The sequence below is a fragment of the Oncorhynchus mykiss genome, chromosome 13 (assembly GCF_057628025.1).
Source record: "Oncorhynchus mykiss isolate SJ-2025 chromosome 13, ASM5762802v1, whole genome shotgun sequence".
NCBI classification, from domain to species: domain Eukaryota; kingdom Metazoa; phylum Chordata; class Actinopteri; order Salmoniformes; family Salmonidae; genus Oncorhynchus; species Oncorhynchus mykiss.
The window spans coordinates 23,546,674-23,567,500 of NC_143034.1; the positions used below are offsets into that span (position 1 = coordinate 23,546,674).

General features: G+C 45.4%; 1 protein-coding gene across 1 annotated transcript in view; it reads left to right on the forward strand.

Moving 5' to 3' along the window:
* The first annotated feature begins 4,843 nt into the window (after positions 1-4,843).
* LOC110485734 (BCL11 transcription factor A-like) overlaps positions 4,844-20,827 on the forward strand; it is a 54,087-nt gene continuing 38,103 nt past the window's right edge. Inside the window, exons 1-2 of the mRNA XM_021556887.3 lie at positions 4,844-6,136; positions 9,305-9,712. Of these exons, the coding sequence (XP_021412562.3) occupies positions 6,082-6,136; positions 9,305-9,712 (463 nt within the window). The 5' untranslated portion in view covers positions 4,844-6,081. The remainder of the gene's footprint in view (positions 6,137-9,304; positions 9,713-20,827) is intronic.

Genomic DNA, 20,827 nt, shown 5'->3' on the forward strand with positions numbered 1-20,827 from the left:
GACCTGAAGACTTGTGAATAGAGAAAGACTGGAAGTTCAATGAAGAATGTTATTATTGTATTAAACAAACGCCCTTCTTTTTTTCAAACACATATTTTACTTAGTGTGGTCCACTGACTACTTTTTACACATATCTGTTTTATTCCTCCCCCAACTGTCCTAAGAAGGAAACCCCCAGCGAGGTGACTCCTCTCCCCCATGTGGGCAGCATGCCACCCCCTGGGACAGGTGTTAGTGGTGATGGAAGGGGCTGAGGGACCTGGCAGCCTGCCATACCAGTGGGACGTAGGTCTTGTTTTAGTCTCTATTCACTATAGATTTTTCAGCTGTACAATGCAATCTTATCTTGTTCACTCCGTGTCTGGCTCGATTGTCATCCATCATTCCTGGCTCACTGTGACACGGGCTTGGACTGGAGAACGGGCAGGCACACAGGCGGGGGTAGACGAGAGAGGAGCAGACACTCAGACGGACAGACAGTCAGAGACAAAAATGCACGCACCAATGCTCATTGCCTTCAGAATGTATTCATAACCCTTGAATTATTCCACATGTTGTTGTGTTACTGCCTGAATTCTAAATGGTCTAAATAGATGTATTTCTTTCTCACCCATCTACACACAATACCCCATAATGACAAAGTGAAAACCTGGATTTGTACAATATTTGCACATTATTATTTTTTAAATTCTTCAAGCTCTGTCGAGTTGGTTGTTGATCATTGATAGACAAGCATTTTCAAGTCTTGCCAAAGATCTTCAAGTCGATTTAAGTCGAAACTGTACCTAGGCCACTCAGGAACATTCAATGTCAACTAGGTAAGCAACACCCGTGTACATTTTGCCTTGTGTTTTAGGTTATTGTCATGCTGAAAGGTGAATTTGTCTCCCAGTGCCTGTTGGAAAGCAGACTTTTTTTGAATGACTACCTCATCTTTGTACCCCACACAGACAATTATTTGTAAGGTCCCTCAGTCGAGCAGTGAATTTGAAACACAGATTCAATCACAAAGACCAGGTAGGTTTTCCGATGCCCTGCAAAGAAGGGCACCTATTGGTAGATGGATTAAAAATAGAAGACATTGAATATCCCTTTGAATATCCCTTTACACCCAGTCACTACAAAGATACAGACGTCCTTCCTAACACAGTCGCCAAAGAGGAAGGAAACCATGAGGCCAATGGTGACTTGAAAATAGTTACAGAGTTGAATGGCTGTGATAGGAGAAAACTGAGGATGCAGGCAGGTCACTTGTGATACAAGTCAGAATTCGATGTCCATCCATGTCTGAGGACGTTGGGAGATGACGTGGAACCCGGCAACTAGGAGTAACAGTGAGTGCTGTTACCTTAAAGTAGGTTTCGGCTTTTTTTGTGTGGAAATAAGATGGTGGATGGGTGTAAGCATTTGCATGTTCAAGTGCAGTGATAGAATATTTTTTACATTTATTTTCGTTTTAAGCCTATCACAAACCTTAACCCTTACCTTAACCATTCAGAGTTAATGCCAAACTTTTAGAATTCAGAGTTAATGCTTAAACTTAACCTTAAACTCGTCAAAATGTGAAGTTTTGAACAAACATGGATGAACATCTAATTCTGAAAATAAGCCTGTACAGAATAAAAAATATTCCAAAACTTGCATCTTGTTTGCAATAATGCACTAAAGTAAAACTGCAAAAGATTGACTAAGAAATTAACTTTATGTCCTGAGTACCAGTCTTCATATTTTCAAGTATAGTGATGGATACACCATGTTATGGGAATGCTTGTCATTGACAAGAACTAGGGAGTTTTTTAGGATAAAAATAAATGGAATGTAGCTAAGCACAGGCAAAGTCCTAGAGGAATAGCTGGTTCAGTCTGTTTTCCAACAGACACTGAGAAACAAATTCACCTTTCAGGAGGACAATAACCAACACAATGCGAAATATACACTGGTGTTGCTTACCAAGACAACATTGAATGTTCCTGAGTGACCTAGTTACAGTTTTGACTTAAATCGGCTTGACAATCTATGGCAAGATCAACGATCAACATCCAGCTTGACAAAATTTTGAAAATAATAATGTGCAAATATTGTACAATCCAGGTGGGCAAAGCTCTTTGAAACTTACCCAGAAAGACTCCGCTGTAATCACTGCCAAAGGGGATTCTAACACGTACTGCCTCAGGGGTGTGAATACTTACATGAATGAGATATTTCTGTATTTCATTTTCAATCTATTTGCTAACATTTCTAAACATGTTTTCACGTTGTCATTAAGGGGTATTGTGTGTAGATGGCTGAGAAGAAAATATTTCATCAATTTTGAATTCAGGCTGTAACACAACAGAATGTGAAATAAGTCAAGGGGTATGGCTACTTTCTGAAGGTGCTGTATATACAGATGTCTGGCTCCTCTCCTCTGTTACCTGAGACCTTTTTCAATAGGAGGCGAGGAGAGGATGGAAGACAGAGGAGTTGAGCAGGCCAATTGAGAATCTCTGGTGGAAACAAATGTTCTCGTATGAAATGAGACTCTTTTTCTCCACTCACGCGTCATCAGGCAAATGGAATTCTAAAATAATGGGTAAAATGATAAAAACTACACTAATCAAAAATATAAACGCAACAATTTCAAAAATTTTACTGAGTTACAGTTCACATGAAGAAAATCATTCAATTAAAATAAATAAATTAGGTTCTAATCTATGGATTTTACATGACTGGGCAGGGGTGCAGGCATGCCCACCCACTGAGGAGTCAGGCCCAGCCAATCAAAATGAGGTTTCCCCCACAAAAGAGCTTTATTACTGACAGATATACTGCTCAGTTTCATCAGCTGTCCGTCTGGCTGGTCTCAGACGATCCCGCGGGTGAAGAAGCCGGTTGTGGAAGTCCTAGGCTGGCGTGGTTACCTGTGGTCAGCGGTTATGAGGCCGATTGGACGTACTGCCAAATTCTCTAAAACGATGTTGGAGGCGGCTTATGGTAGAGAAATTAACATTAAATCCTCTGGCAACAGCTCTGGTGGACATTCCTGCAGTCAGCATGCCAATTGCAAGCTCCCTCAGAACTTGAGGAATCTGTGGCATTATGTTGTGTGACAAACTGCACATTTTCGAGTGGCCTTTTATTGTCCCCAGCACAAGGTGTAGTCTGTGTAATGATCATGCTGTTTAATCAGCTTCTTGATATGCCACACCTGTCAGGTGGATGGATTATCTTGGCAAAATTGAAATGCTCACTAACAGGGATGTAAGCAAATGTGTGCGCAAAACTGGAGAGAAATACGTTTTTTTTTTTGTGTACATGAATAATCTTTCATCAATATTTTATTTCAGCTCATGAAACACTTCATATGTTGTATATATTTGTGTTCAGTATAATTCAGCTAGTCGTGCAAGACACTTCATAAAGGAAAGGATAAGAAGATAATATTTTTAAATGTGTGCATTATTTTCTCCTCTAAGAAAACAACAGCTGATTCAAATGGGTGGCAGATTTTAAAACACTTTTGCTCTAGCCACCAGGAGGATATTATTGTGCATAGGACCTCTGTTCACCTACTAACGAATGGACACCATCCTCCACTACTCGACCCTGGACCACTAATCCGTTTCAAGGAGAGGAAGGACTTCTTTCCATTTGAGAATCTCCCCTAGTTTGATCTCCCTTTGTTTAAAATCCAGGCAACTGCTGTTAATTTATGCACATAGAAGTAGAACGGGTTCCAATTAGAACACCGAATTGATAATAACAATTCATTAATAATACAATAATTTGTACAAAGCACACAGGAAATAGCTTAAATTAAACGATGTTGAATGGCTCTTTGAACTGTGTTGAACTGTGTCTAATGTAAACTATAGGCTACAGGAGCAAGCACTTTGCAAGGCAGATGTGGATTCTACTCTGATCCTTTAGCATCATCCACTGGAAGATAACATAAAGTGCAGGGTGAGCTTCAAACAATGTCTCCTTCGCAGTATTAGCAAAGGACCGCTAGAAAGCGCCGTTGTATCGACGTGTGAGGGTGCAGTAGAAGGCTTCACGCTACCACAGGGTGCCTAAAGACGTTGAGGCCAAGCGCAAGTAAGCTGTCAACAGTAGCCTGTCAAAGAGCACACTGGTTACATTAAAATAGTTCCGTTTCCAAAAACTAAAACTAAAACACTTCTGCAAGGCTGATAACATCTCCAGTTTTGTTTGTTTGGCTCGCCTGTAATTTAGGCTATGTTACGATGTATCAAACATTTTAATTAGCACTTTTACAATATATTTTTACACTATATTACACTAACAGTGGGCCATATGAACAGAAATATGTCGTATATATATTTTTTATCTCAGTGGGCAACGATAACTTTACGCATGTGGATTAGACTACACCAATAGATGAGGAAAAAGCACATAATTAACACATATGATGACCTATTTGTTAATTAGGCTACTTATTTTATTATTGTCGACTTTTGTTAATGTGGGAAATATAGGTTATTAAACATCAAAAACAAAATAATAATGCAAACGGTATTAAAAAAACGAAGAGAAGAATGTCAAATATGTATATGTATATATATTTCTGTGAAGTAGTAGCCTATGAATTGTCTTCAAGATGGCATGACAACTCAAGTCCGTGAGAAACAAATACTAACAGGTGTACTGTAGCCTACAGAATATCTGTATTTTACTGGAGGCTATTTTACTTCATTGAATAGTAAATAGTGTGAACTAGATCATCCGATAGCAAAAACAATACGAATATATATATATATCCTCATGTCGACAGGCTTTGAAATTAAATCCAAATGTCAAAAGTGTCCACTTTGAGGAAGTAACCTGCCTGTTATAGGCCTGTGATTGGTCCATTGGTGTTGACAGTCTTCGGAACACCGATGGTATCACCACCAATAAACGTACATGATTTGATAGGTCTAGTTTTTTATGATTTGTGATTTTATGATGTATTAACCTTTAAAATGGAATGTATGCCTATTATGTGACGTCATAATAGTATGTCGTTAGTGCAAGATGTGGAGTGCTTTTGCGCAAGAACCAACATTAGGGTATTATTTGGTGGACAAAATATGGTGGGAGCCTATGGACTGCTAAAATATGGTGGGAGCCTATGGACTGCTAAAATATGGTGGTAGCCTATGGACTGCTAAAATATGGTGGGAGCCTATGGACTGCTAAAATATGGTGGGAGCCTATGGACTGCTAAAATATAGTGGTAGCCTATGGACTGCTAAAATATGGTGGTAGCCTATGGACTGCTCAAATATGGTGGTAGCCTATGGACTGCTAAAATATGACATTCTTAAATATAGCCTATTTAATAAAGCGTATCATTGTAACATACGTTTCTTTGACCCATTGGTTACCGAAGGCACGGAGATCGATGTCCAAAATGAATTAATTAGGACTATTTACTTTATTATATCCAATTAAATCGATCCGTAAAGTGCACTGGCATCCTTTCCTCTCCACTATAGATTGCTGTTTTCCTTGCTGTAATGGGGTAATGGTTCATATTTATTCTTAGGATCATATGCAATGGTCCTATATTTTCTCCATATTTGTTGCCAAGAGTCCTTCCACTTGGATGTGCTGTCTCCCAAGGTTCACGTTCGTTTCCAATCTCTCTCTCGCTCTCTCCTTCTCTATTGGCCCGGCCCCCCTGATCTCTCTGTCCATTGGCGTCTTCGGGGTCCCTTTCTTTTTTCATATACGGATCCAGTAATGACTGTCCATTGGTTTTGTTATTCTATCTCCACCTCCTACTCCCCAGCGTTGCCCTGCCCATGTGTTGTATCTCTATGTCCATCCATCGACTGACGTTCAAGTTCGTAGGAACGTCACGTCCGCACTTGAACTTGCAGCTCAGGGGGCTTTGCTCATATCCCTCTCTCTGTCTTTGCAAAAAAGTCATGAAGACTGCCGCACAGCCCGTACCCCGCGCGTCACCGTGATGTGATCTATAATTCATTTTTTTTGGATGTCAAACGCATCGATGAAGACATTTTATCTGGAGTCTATTACATTGTAGGACGCCTCTGCCAATGTGAACTAAGCTGAACGCCACCACTTACCAACATGTCTCGCCGCAAGCAAGGCAAACCCCAGCACTTGAGCAAGCGGGAGTTTTCGCGTAAGTAGAATTGAAAATTGCTTATTTTATAATCTGGTAAACAAGAACACACACAGCAGCCTCTTCTCAATTTATTTGGAGAATGTTTGTAGGCAACTGGACTTGACGCGGACCCGTGGACATAACCTAAAAGCGTGTCAAGAACGCCGTCATTGAATCAGATAACTTTCTATCCAAAAAAGTTGGACCTTGGAAAATATTGTATATTTGGTAAACAATAACGTATAAGGCTATTTTACATGTATGTGCCGATGCTACAACACAGGCTTCTTTCGCTATTAAAGGACATCTAGGCTGTAGTGGAGGGATACCTTTTTGCCTATCAAGGTATCCTGTGAATATTTATATTTAGTCATATCAGTTTCCGATATGGAATACGCTACGAATAGCAAAGTGTATCCCCAAATAAGCAATTCCACTTTGTTATTACTATTTGTTTTGATAGCGTAGATTTTTTTTCGAGAGATGCTTTTCTTTTTTTGAATGGGGAGAACGGGGTGTTTACATACTCATAGCCCATACAGAAGACCTCGTGTGTGGAACGTTGCCAGCTTTGATATCGAGGGATATAGGATAGAGTTCACGATCCAAGAATACCACTGCACCTCCGTATAACCTAGTGATCCAATTACATTGTTATCGTTTACACCGCGAGTTAATGTGAATGGATGCAATAAGCATTGGAACAGTTCTATTCAATCTACTATTGGACCTCTCCTCTATGTTACATTTAACGAAGAGGTTCATTTCAGAGGGGGCACGGGAGGTTAGGCTTTTATGCAATAACATATTACATTTGGGCAGGCATACTGAAGTGGTGTTTTAGAGTCATTTATGAGTTATACATGTATATTCAATAAGCTATTGCTTTTATGCTGTTTATGCCGTGGTGTATAATGGCATGATTTCAACTGTGCTCATTTCCTTTTTTTTCTTACGTTACCGGGGGCTAGATCATTTGGAAACGAGTATACATAATATGATTTTCCGTTGATTTTCCGTTGTTTTGTTCCACGTATTCTGTAAATCGCTACAATGTTTCCACACGGTTGTTTCTCTTTTACCATTCCATTCTCGGAGGAAGCAAATTAGGTTCTCGTAACCTATGCCTTCAATTGTAGTATATCTATGGACGGCGCCGGTAGGGGGCAGAATATGATTGTGGACATACACGTCGATGAACTTGAACTTGATCTAGGCTACTTTATAGCTTTATCTACGTTGCCTGCTAGACCAAGCGCAGTTGTTCGTGGTCGTATATTTGATGTTCCTTGTTATGCCGTTGTGATATCTTATCAATAGACCTATTACAGTATTCCAGATCAATTAAAAGGGAGTTATTTCAATAGATGGATAAAACAATGGCCAGCTGAGAACGTTTTGTTTTCTGCAAGAAAGGATCAGTAGGCAAAATGTGACATAATTTCAAACATCCATAGGCCACTGTGAGCTACCTCTGTGACATGCGTCGTTTTCAGTTAAGTAGCCTCATATTGGACCCTAGAGCATATTGCATGCCTATTCACTCTTCCAGGTATATTAGTCCCCTATTTCAACACAATCTTAGTATATCACGGTGTCTTTCAATTAAATGTCAAAATATGACAAAAATGTATCCTAATTGCCAAATCCTTAGTTATATCCACATTCTCACGAGGGACCTAGTTCATCATTCAAATATGACAAATGAGACAGACGTATAGGCCTATAGGATCACAGCGTTACTGGCAAGTGCATGGTCAAATTATTCAAATTGAATACTCTGTTATTTACATGCATAGGTTGAAGTATTTGAATAGCTCGTTATGGCCTATAGAAAAACAGCTTCCGTTCAAGTAAGATTCCTCCTTGTCCATATTGGCTGCGTTGTATGAATCCCTGCAATAGCAGCTAGGGTACTTGAAATAAGGGATCATTACCATGTTCAATTATTTATTATATTTAAATAGCCAATTGCCTAATTTCAGTAGTTATTTGATAAAGTTCAGTCAGTTGAAATTCTGGTGCTCACTTGGATGTTGAGGAATAATATATAGTTTTTTATTTTTTGTAACTTATTTTTGTAACCAGTTGCCGATACAAGAAATGAGATTATTTGGGTTTGAAGGTAGACTTTTTCGCACAGAGCCTCAGTCAGACTGCTATGTCCTGACAGCATAAGCTGTAGGAATTCAACTCAAATAAGAAGGAAAAATATTCCTTCAGCCCCTCCTCCCCGCCTCCTTCTCGTCTGACCCGACACAGAATTTAAGGTTCAGAACAGACGGCAAGAATTCATCACATTTTATCTTAACATCCCAGTTGGGCCTCGAGATGTCGTTTACTGTAGCTAGATGACTTGTATACATCAGGGACCTACTCCACATACACCCCTCAATATCTAACCTCGGTTCACGAGATCCCAGCACTTTTAACGGAAATGGGGTCCAATCATCTTGAACTCAAATTAGAATCTATTTTTTGATTCTCCGAGGTGTTAGGTTCATTAAAAACGCGAGATTGGCAGCACAATAAAGAGGGTCAAGCGCCTTAATCGTTCAGGCAGCGAGCAGCACGCTGACTGAACGGTGTCACTGGCAGGCTTATCGAAAAACAGTGCTGTAGTCTTGTCTAAGTCTTCTTCCTTCCTCCCTACTTTCCCTCCTTCCTCCCGTCCCCCTTTCAAATCCATCTCTCATACCTTTTCTAAGACAGTGCATCACCTGGAAATGCAATCACTATAAACCACAGGTGCCTTCTAGATTATGGTGATATTCATTATAACACTGGAAATGATCATGACAATAACACTGATGTTAGTCGTTAAAACGATAGGACTGTAATAGAATCGAATATGATTCTACGGGCCTGCTACTGGATGTTCATTCCTCTCTCTTCGTTGGTTGTGCCTTCTATATTATCAGTAATAATAGTCATAAAAACGATAGCAAGAGATGCATATGCAGATTTGCAACAGTTTAGTAACCTATATACTGTGTCTCACTCTTCCTTGAAATGATACTTAAGTGTAGATCTCAATCAGTGTTTTGTGTCCACGGTCTATTAAGTATCTAACTCTCCACCACAGTTTGTCAGCTGCCTTGGATGAAATGTCATAGTCCTCTATGTAGATTTCAACCCTGTCATGTATTCTGTATAGAAGTGTAACTGTCTATCTCCCCTCTCCAGCTGAGCCCCTGTCGGCCGTTCTCCCCCCAGACGAGGAGCACGAGGACCACCCCAGGCTGGGGCAGCATGCGGACAACAGGATCCTCCTCAAGGGGGACCAGGACCTGCTCACCTGTGGCCAGTGCCACGCCCGCTTCCCTCTTGCCCACATCCTGCTCTTCATCGAGCACAAGAGGCGGCAGTGTCGCGGCGCCCCCTGCACGGACAAGACGTTAGACGACGGGCACAGGCGGTCGCCCTCCGCCGTTCCCCTCGCCTCGCCCCGTCCCTCCTCAAACAAATGCCGAGACAAACACCCGTCGAGGTGCCCCTTGGAGGTAGCCGTTCAGGTGTCGCCGCGCAACGATGATGAGGATTTTTTATCGACGCCCACCCACGGAATTATCCCCAAGCAGGAGAATATCACAGGTAATGACGTCACCATGACAACGACGATGACGAAAGTAACAAATATGGCTGCCGATGTAAAGAACTTAAGCGACAAGCAAGGTGTTTGGGTCTGAGGTTTACTGTAAGGTTTGGGTGTTGACGATACTTGGATGGTACTTTAACGTTGTGAGTAGGGTTGCAAAATCCCTAAGGTTTCCAGAAATCCAGGTTGGAGGAATCCCGGAATCAGGAAGGAATAAGCAGGGATTCCTCCAACCGTTGTTCTCCCAACGGGATAGTTTTGTGAAAACCTGGGAATTTTACAACCCTAGTTGTGAGTAAGTGCCTTTGTTTTGGTGACGCTTAAAAGCAAGGTTATTGGATCATAGACCACAAAAAGGATTTACAGTCCAAACTGCACAGAGCAGATGGACTTCGAGTTGGGTTCAATTTTGACTGGTGGCGATGGATATCCACGAGGTATGACGTTCTTGCTGCACTGCTGGGTGTAGGGTTGTTGAGTTTATCTCTGCAATGGGGATAGAAGCCCAATATAACTCCCATTCCACTCTCCTAAAGAAAGAGAGAGGGAGAGAGAGAGACGGAAAAAGAGAGAAAGGCCTGCGTCCCAAACAGGAACCATATTCCCTATATAGTGCACTACTTTTGATACAGGGCCCATTTATAGTGGGCTCTGATCAAAAGTAGTGCACTGTATAGGGAATAGAGTTCCATTTGGGACGCAAGCCTTAGTTTCTGTCTCATGTGGTCTCGATAGATGTATCTCCATCTCGCTGTGGTTTTCACAGAGACATATCTCTTCCCCTCAAATACATGCCTGCCAACTCATACTCTGGCGCTAAAATATAAAATAAATAAAAACGTGTAGGAAAGTAATTACGGTGAACTGTCAAGGAAGAGGCATTTATTTGAGGAATCCTACTCGAGCCACTAATTGTCAGGGTTCTCTTAGTCTTCATTTAGTTAATTAAGGACTTCTTACAGCGGTTGTCTAACCACAGCTAAATGAAGCAAGCGAGAGAAAAAACCATGATGAGCAGCTCAAACAAATAGTTCTGTCTTACAGACGTTGGTGGAAATGAACTTTGTGTGTTTGACAGTTTAATTTTCCTTTTTGAGTTATTATAAACATTTCTAAAGACAATTATGTCTATAAATGCAGGCTTTACTATAAAGAAATGTAGTGTGCTGCATTGAACTTATCAATGCTTCTGCTGAGGTGAGGCTGGTTTTCAGTTCAATGTTTTATCAGTGAGGGTTCTCCAAAATGACAAATACCCAATAGGCAAACACACAGCTCCATGTACAACACAGTGGGGTATAGGTAAGCACACAGCTCCATGTACAATACAATGGGGTATAGGTAAGCACACAGCTCCATGTACAATACAGTGGGGTATAGGTAAGCACACAGCTCCATGTACAACACAGTGGGGTATAGGTAAGCACACAGCTCCATGTACAATACAGTGGGGTATAGGTAAGCACACAGCTCCATGTACAACACAGTGGGGTATAGGTAAGCACACAGCTCCATGTACAACACAGTGGGGTATAGGTAAGCACACAGCTCCATGTACAACACAGTGGGGTATAGGTAAGCACACAGCTCCATGTACAATACAGTGGGGTATAGGTAAGCACACAGCTCCATGTACAACACAGTGGGGTATAGGTAAGCACACAGCTCCATGTACAACACAGTGGGGTATAGGTAAGCACACAGCTCCATGTACAATACAGTGGGGTATAGGCAAACACACAGCTCCATGTACAACACAGTGGGGTATAGGCAAACACACAGCTCCATGTACAACACAGTGGGGTATAGGTAAACACACAGCTCCATGTACAATACAGTGGGGTATAGGCAAACACACAGCTCCATGTACAACACAGTAGGGTATAGGCAAACACACAGCTCCATGTACAACACAGTGTCTATTGGTATAGACCCCATAGGCCTAGATATAGCTCCATGTACAACACAGTGTCTATTGGTTTAGACCCCATAGGCCTAGATATAGCTCCATGTACAACACAGTGTCTATTGGTTTAGACCCCATAGGCCTAGATATAGCTCCATGTACAACACAGTGTCTATTGGTTTAGACCCCATAGGCCTAGATATAGCTCCATGTACAACACAGTGTCTATTGGTTTAGACCCCATAGGCCTAGATATAGCGCCATGTACAACACAGTGTCTATTGGTTTAGACCCCATAGGCCTAGATATAGCTTCATGTACAACACAGTGTCTATTGGTTTAGACCCCATAGGCCTAGATATAGCTCCATGTACAACACAGTGTCTATTGGTTTAGACCCCATAGGCCTAGATATAGCGCCATGTACAACACAGTGTCTATTGGTTTAGACCCCATAGGCCTAGATATAGCTCCATGTACAACACAGTGTCTATTGGTTTAGACCCCATAGGCCTAGATATAGCTCCATGTACAACACAGTGTCTATTGGTTTAGACCCCATAGGCCTAGATATAGCTCCATGTACAACACAGTGTCTATGTCGCTATGCTATCTGTGTTGGGCTGTGGTCTAGTTATCCTCTATTCTGTCAAATCTAATGACCTCTTGTATTTAATCAGTAATTATGCATCCGTTTGTTAAGCCACACACACACACACATATACACACAGACAGACACAGGCCCACTATGCCTCTTGGCTCTAGTCAGCTGCCTCTACAATCTTTCTATGCTCATTTAGATCATGATGCGTAACGTCTCCACATGATATCACTGGGTCACTAACGTTATGCAATGGCCTGTTATTAACAGTACAAGCCTAATGGATCGTGTGTGTGTGTGTGTGTGTGTGTGTGTGTGTGTGTGTGTGAGTGTGTGAGTGTGTGAGTGTGTGAGTGTGTGAGTGTGTGAGTGTGAGTGTGAGTGTGAGTGTGAGTGTGAGTTTGAGTGAGTGTGTGGTGTTGCGTGAAGTGAGATTGATGAAGGCGTTCTTCGTCATCCTCACGCTCATCTTATGAGTTATCCTCCTTGTCGAGAGAGAGAGAGAGAGAGGGCAAGGAGATCCAACGAGATTGGGATGATGAGAGTGAAATGGAGAAATACACAAGATGCTCCTCTAAATGTTGTTCTTGGCTTTAATGGACTGACTCAAACAGACACTGTGGACCCGTATCATGCCACCTCCCATGTTTAGCCACCAGGATTCCACGAAGCCATGTCCATGCCATGTTAATGTCATCTGTCCTAGAAGGACGATCCTTATCGATGACATGTTGAACTGGGCTAAAGATGGTAGGTAGCATGATATGAGACGTGGTGTTGGTTGGGACGGTGTCTGTTTTAATCCGTGTGTGATTCATACTGTACTGTGAATGTCTTCATGATGGATCGCTCTTCTACGATTCATACTGTCCCCAGCATCTCCACGGTTACGTCCCAAAGTACACCTTATTCCCTGTATAGTGCACTGCTTTTGAACAGAGCCCTATGAGCCCTGGGCAAATGTTCTGTAGTGCACTATATAGGGAATAGGGAGCCATTTGAGATATAGGTCAAAATACTGTTTGCTAGTGCAGGTGTCCCATGGCCAGACAGGATACAATGTGATACTGACACCCTTACACTTAGACACACACACACACACACACACACACACACACGCACACGCGCACACACACACACACACACACAATTTTTGAAATGCAGAGTCCAACAGGGCTGATGTCTCTCTATGATCCTGTGTGTGTGTGTTTGTTTGTGTTATGGACCATTAGGAGGAGCAGACAGAACAGAACAGCGTACCCCCATTTGCATGATAAACAACTTAAGATATGCACAGGGACACACACAGGCCGGCTCCATATTATAAACAGAGCAGATGATCAGAAGGACACAGACAGGCTCAGGGTCAGACACAGACAGAGATACAGACAGGGTCAGACACAGACAGAGACACAGACAGGGTCAGGCACAGAAACAAACATGGTCAGACACAGACACAGAAATGGTCAGGCACAGACACAGACATGGTCAGGCACAGAAACAAACATGGTCAGGCACAGAAATGGTCAGGCACAGACACAGAAATGGTCAGGCACAGACACAGACATGGTCAGGCACAGACACAGAAATGGTCAGGCACAGACACAGACATGGTCAGGCACAGAAACAAACATGGTCAGACACAGACACAGAAATGGTCAGGCACAGACACAGACATGGTCAGACACAGACACAGAAATGGTCAGGCACAGACACAGACATGGTCAGGCACAGAAACAAACATGGTCAGACACAGACACAGAAATGGTCAGGCACAGACACAGACATGGTCAGGCACAGAAATGGTCAGGCACAGACACAGACATGGTCAGGCACAGAAACAAACATGGTCAGGCACAGACATGGTCAGGCACAGACACAGACATGGTCAGACACAGACATGGTCAGGCACAGACATGGTCAGGCACAGACACAGACATGGTCAGGCACAGACACAGACATGGTCAGGCACAGACACAGACATGGTCAGGCACAGACACAGACATGGTCAGGCACAGACACAGACATGGTAAGGCACAGACAGGGTCAGGCACAGAAACAAACATGGCCAGGCACAGACATGGTCAGGCACAGACATGGTCAGGCACAGACATGGTCAGGCACAGACACAGACATAGTCAGGCACAGACATGGTCAGGCACAGGCACAGACACGGTCAGGCACAGACATGGTCAGACACAGACATGGTCAGACACAGACATGGTCAGGCACAGACATGGTCAGACACAGACATGGTCAGACACAGACATGGTCAGACACAGACATGGTCAGACACAGACACAAACAGGGTCAGGCACAGACATGGTCAGACACAGACATGGTCAGACACAGACATGGTCAGACACAGACATGGTCAGACACAGACAGGGTCAGACACAGACAGGGTCAGACACAGACAGGGTCAGACACAGACATGGTCAGGCACAGACATGGTCAGACACAGACATGGTCAGACACAGACATGGTCAGACACAGACATGGTCAGACACAGACAGGGTCAGACACAGACAGGGTCAGACACAGACATGGTCAGACACAGACATGGTCAGACACAGACATGGTCAGACACAGACATGGTCAGACACAGACATGGTCAGACACAGACAGGGTCAGACACAGACAGGGTCAGACACAGACATGGTCAGGCACAGACATGGTCAGACACAGACACAGACATGGTCAGACACAGACACAGACAGGGTCAGACACAGACATGGTCAGACACAGACACAGACATGGTCAGACACAGACACAGACATGGTCAGACACAGACATGGTCAGACACAGACACAGACAGGGTCAGGCACAGACACAGACATGGTCAGGCACAGGCACAAACAGGGTCAGGCACAGACATGGTCAGGCACAGACATGGTCAGACACAGACATGGTCAGGCACAGACATGGTCAGACACAGACATGGTCAGGCACAGGCACAAACAGGGTCAGGCACAGACATGGTCAGACACAGACATGGTCAGACACAGACATGGTCAGACACAGACATGGTCAGACACAGACATGGTCAGACACAGACAGGGTCAGACACAGACAGGGTCAGACACAGACATGGTCAGGCACAGACATGGTCAGACACAGACATGGTCAGACACAGACAGGGTCAGACACAGACATGGTCAGGCACAGACATGGTCAGGCACAGGCACAAACAGGGTCAGGCACAGACATGGTCAGGCACAGACATGGTCAGACACAGACATGGTCAGGCACAGACATGGTCAGGCACAGGCACAAACAGGGTCAGGCACAGACATGGTCAGACACAGACATGGTCAGACACAGACATGGTCAGGCACAGACATGGTCAGACACAGACATGGTCAGACACAGACATGGTCAGACACAGACATGGTCAGACACAGACAGGGTCAGGCACAGACATGGTCAGGCACAGACACAGACATGGTCAGACACAGACATGGTCAGGCACAGACATGGTCAGACACAGACACAGACATGGTCAGACACAGACACAGACAGGGTCAGGCACAGACACAGACATGGTCAGGCACAGGCACAGACATGGTCAGGCACAGACATGGTCAGACACAGACATGGTCAGGCACAGACCTGGTCAGGCACAGACACAGACATGGTCAGGCACAGACACAGACAGGGTCAGGCACAGACACAGACATGGTCAGGCACAGACAGGGTCAGGCACAGACACAGACATGGTCAGACACAGACATGGTCAGGCACAGACCTGGTCAGGCACAGACACAGACATGGTCAGGCACAGACACAGACAGGGTCAGGCACAGACACAGACATGGTCAGGCACAGACACAGACAGGGTCAGGCACAGACATGGTCAGGCACAGACACAGACATGGTCAGGCACAGACACAGACATGGTCAGGCACAGACACAGACATGGTCAGACACAGACATGGTCAGACACAGATACAGACATGGTCAGGCACAGACACAGACAGGGTCAGGCACAGACACAGACATGGTCAGACACAGACACAGACAGGGTCAGGCACAGACACAGACATGGTCAGGCACAGACACAGACATGGTCAGGCACAGACACAGACAGGGTCAGGCACAGACACAGACAGGGTCAGGCACAGACACAGACATGGTCAGGCACAGACACAGACATGGTCAGGCACAGACACAGACATGGTCAGGCACAGACACAGACATGGTCAGGCACAGACACAGACATGGTCAGGCACAGACACAGACATGGTCAGGCACAGACACAGACATGGTCAGACACAGACAGGGTCAGGCACAGACATGGTCAGACACAGACACAGACACAGACATGGTCAGACACAGACACAGACATGGTCAGGCACAGACACAGACATGGTCAGGCACAGACACAGACAGGGTCAGGCACAGACACAGACAGGGTCAGGCACAGACACAGACATGGTCAGGCACAGACACAGACAGGGTCCGGCACAGACACAGACATGGTCAGGCACAGACACAGACATGGTCAGGCACAGACATGGTCAGGCACAGACACAGACATGGTCAGACACAAACAGGGTCAGACACAGACATGGTCAGACACAGACATGGTCAGGCACAGACCTGGTCAGGCACAGACACAGACATGGTCAGGCACAGACACAGACAGGGTCAGGCACAGACACAGACATGGTCAGGCACAGACACAGACATGGTCAGGCACAGACATGGTCAGGCACAGACATGGTCAGACACAGACATGGTCAGACACAGACACAGACACAGACAGGGTCAGGCACAGACATGGTCAGACACAGACACAGACAGGGTCAGGCACAGACACAGACATGGTCAGGCACAGACACAGACATGGTCAGACACAGACATGGTCAGGCACAGGCACAGACATGGTCAGACACAGACATGGTCAGACACAGACATGGTCAGGCACAGACATGGTCAGGCACAGACATGGTCAGACACAGACATGGTCAGGCACAGACACAGACATGGTCAGGCACAGACACAGACATGGTCAGACACAGACATGGTCAGACACAGACATGGTCAGGCACAGACATGGTCAGGCACAGACATGGTCAGACACAGACATGGTCAGGCACAGACATGGTCAGGCACAGACATGGTCAGGCACAGACACAGACATGGTCAGGCACAGACATGGTCAGGCACAGACATGGTCAGGCACAGACATGGTCAGGCACAGACATGGTCAGACACAGACATGGTCAGACACAGACATGGTCAGACACAGACATGGTCAGACACAGACATGGTCAGGCACAGACACAGACATGGTCAGGCACAGACCTGGTCAGGCACAGACACAGACATGGTCAGGCACAGACACAGACATGGTCAGGCACAGACACAGACAGGGTCAGGCACAGACACAGACAGGGTCAGGCACAGACCTGGTCAGGCACAGACACAGACATGGTCAGGCACAGACACAGACATGGTCAGGCACAGACCTGGTCAGGCACAGACACAGACATGGTCAGGCACAGACACAGACATGGTCAGACACAGACACAGACAGGGTCAGGCACAGACACAGACATGGTCAGGCACAGACACAGACATGGTCAGACACAGACATGGTCAGACACAGACATGGTCAGACACAGACATGGTCAGACACAGACATGGTCAGACACAGACATGGTCAGGCACAGACAGGGTCATGCATTGATAGGGTCAGGCACAGACACAGGCAGCCTCAGGGTCAGACACAGACAAGATCAGGCACAGACACAGGCATAGGCAAGTTCAGGCACAGACAGCCCCAGGGTCAGACGCTCTGTACATGTAATACTCAATTACATGTACAGAGCAGACAGTTTCCCTTTAAGGAAGAAAAGGACTCACATTATAACCATCCAACACCCCATCAGACCTTCCCTTTAAGGAAGGAAAGGAATCACAGTATAACCATCCAACACCCCATCAAACCTTCCCTTTAAGGAAGGAAAGGATTTATATTTTGACCAAACATACACCAGACTAGTGGTTTAGTGTATCTTCGTTAGCCGAGCCTACTTTTTGTTTCTGGGGGAACAAAGGTATTTAGCCAGGCTGTGTTGGCACCATGCCACCTTTCTCCCACCAGTCCCCCATCCGCCCCCTCTTTCACTGGGGGTGTCTGTCAGGCCTGGATGAGAGACTGAGGGTGGGGGTTGGGGGTTGGGCAGTGGAAGGGCGGTGTCGGGGGAGAAGGAGTCCGACTCCTCGTTAGTGACATACTTGTCCCTTGTGTGACGGAGAATTCAAAGTGCAGAGACAGAGTGTGTATGTTTGTATCATTCAGATTTGAAGTAGAGGGAGATGTTCTCCCCCCCCCCCCTCCTTCTAAAATGTCTTATTTTCTCTGTGGGAAGAGCTTGTTACAGATGAGTAATGATGGTACTGTACCTCCTCCTCCAATAACGTACACACCTGGGTTCTAATAGTATGTTTTAACCATAGAGCCACATTCATGTTTTGAATAGGAATTGTTCATGAATAATGTTGTATTCCAAAGCCTGAGTCCTAAAAACACACACACATGTTGTCTACAGAGATTCACCAGCAGGCTTTGTTGTTTGGTTAGTGAGTGTTAGTTTACTTGTATAAATCTGAGTTTCCAAGTGTGTGTGTGGATATCAGTGTGTGAGTGTATGGGGGTATCAGTGAGTGTGTGGATATCAGTGTGTATGGGGGTATCAGTAAGTGTGTGTGGATATCAGTGTGTGAGTGTATGGGGTATCAGTGTGTGTGTGGATATCAGTGTGTATGGGGGTATCAGTGTGTGTGTGGATATCAGTGTGTATGGGGGTATCAGTAAGTGTGTGTGGATATCAGTGTGTGAGTGTATGGGGTATCAGTGTGTGTGTGGATATCAGTGTGTATGGGGGTATCAGTGTGTGTGTGGATATCAGTGTGTGTGTGGATATCAGTGTGTGAGTGTCTGTGTGTTTGTTAACGCTTTACTAGCCCGAGCATGCAGGCTGAGCTGAACATGAAAGGGTCTTTGACTTGGCAAGCGGAGCCGGAGGACACCCCTCTGTGGACCGTGCCAGGGCAGACTTGGAACAGAGTGCAGCGTCCCAGGGGGGGGGAATGTGGAATGGGGGCGGGGGATAAAGGTGTGTGCGTTGGGGAGGAGGGGGTGTGGGGTAGTCGGGGGCTGTGAGATAAGGAATGGACGGGACAGGTTGGGTAATGGGTGTGTGTGAGTGTGTGTCCCTGTAGGGCTCCTGGCTGGGTGTTCTGTCTTAACAACCCCAATGCCACGGCCCCAGGGGCTTCAGGTGGAGGCTAGTTTGGGGAACACACACACACGCCCCCGCTCTCCACTCCCCCCTGTGTTTTGTCTGTAGGAAATGTGTTGTGTTACTAGGGCTCCCTGATGTGATGATGAGTGCTGTAAGACAGGAACATATGATCCCTATTTCAGCCCTGAGCTCTGGCCAGACCCTCTCTCTAGCTCTCTCTCTCGCTCTCGCTCTCTCTGACTCTATCCTCACGCTCTCTCTCTTTCTGACTCTACTCCCATTCTCTCTCTCTTTCTGACTCTCTTTCTGACTCTCTTTCTGACTCTCTTTCTGACTCTCTCTCTCTCTCTCTCTCTCTCTCTCTCTCTCTCTCTCTCTCTCTCTCTCTGACTCTACCCTCACTCTCTCTCTCTCTGACTCTACCCTCACTCTCTCTCTCTCTGACTCTACCCTCACTCTCTCTCTCTCTGACTCTACTCCCACGCTCTCTCTCCCTCTCTCGCTCTCTCTAGCTCTCTCCCTCTCTCTCTCTCTCGCTCTCCCTCCCTCTCCCTCTCTCTCTCTCTCTCTCTCACTCTCTCTTTCTGACTCTACTCCCACTCTCTCTCTCTCTCTCTTGCTCTCTCTCTCTCTCTCTCTCTCTCTCTCTCTCTCTCTCTCTCTCTCTCTCTCTCTCTCTCTCTCTCACTCTCACTCTCACTCTCACTCTCACTCTCACTCTCACTCTCACTCTCACTCTCCCTCTCTCTCTCTCTCTCTCCCTCTCTCCTCTCTACCAAGGTCTGGTCTAGTCTCAGGTGACATGGAGTCTCTTAGCCCAGTCCACATAAGCACATCTCAACCTCTCATCAGCTTCCAACATTTACTCAGTCAGGACTAATTCTCCTGGCCTTGTCTTGGCTCAGGAGCGAGCCAGAAGACACACACACACACATACATACACACCGGCATGAGTCAATATGATGCCTGGACGCATGCATGCACGCACGCTTAAACACACACACACACACACACACACAAAAATACCTCTGCTTCCTCCTCAGACAGAGAGAGCGTTGTTTACACAAACCAGGATAAAAACCACCCTTTTCCCTGTCAGAAGTAAACACGTTCCCATCCCGTCTGGTCAATACTGTGGCAGACAGGGTGGTACAGAGGTCAGGGGTCATCTCTGTCCCGGCCCTCGCCACCACCGCTCTCAGCTGCCAGGTTAAGGTTATTTTTAGATTTTTGGAATTAATTTGACACAGAAGAGCTTGTCTTTGATACTGGCCACAGAAGTAAGGTTCTGTATTAGTTGGGTAACTCTGGGGAGAAAATGGCATATCCATAGCATCTACTGTACACT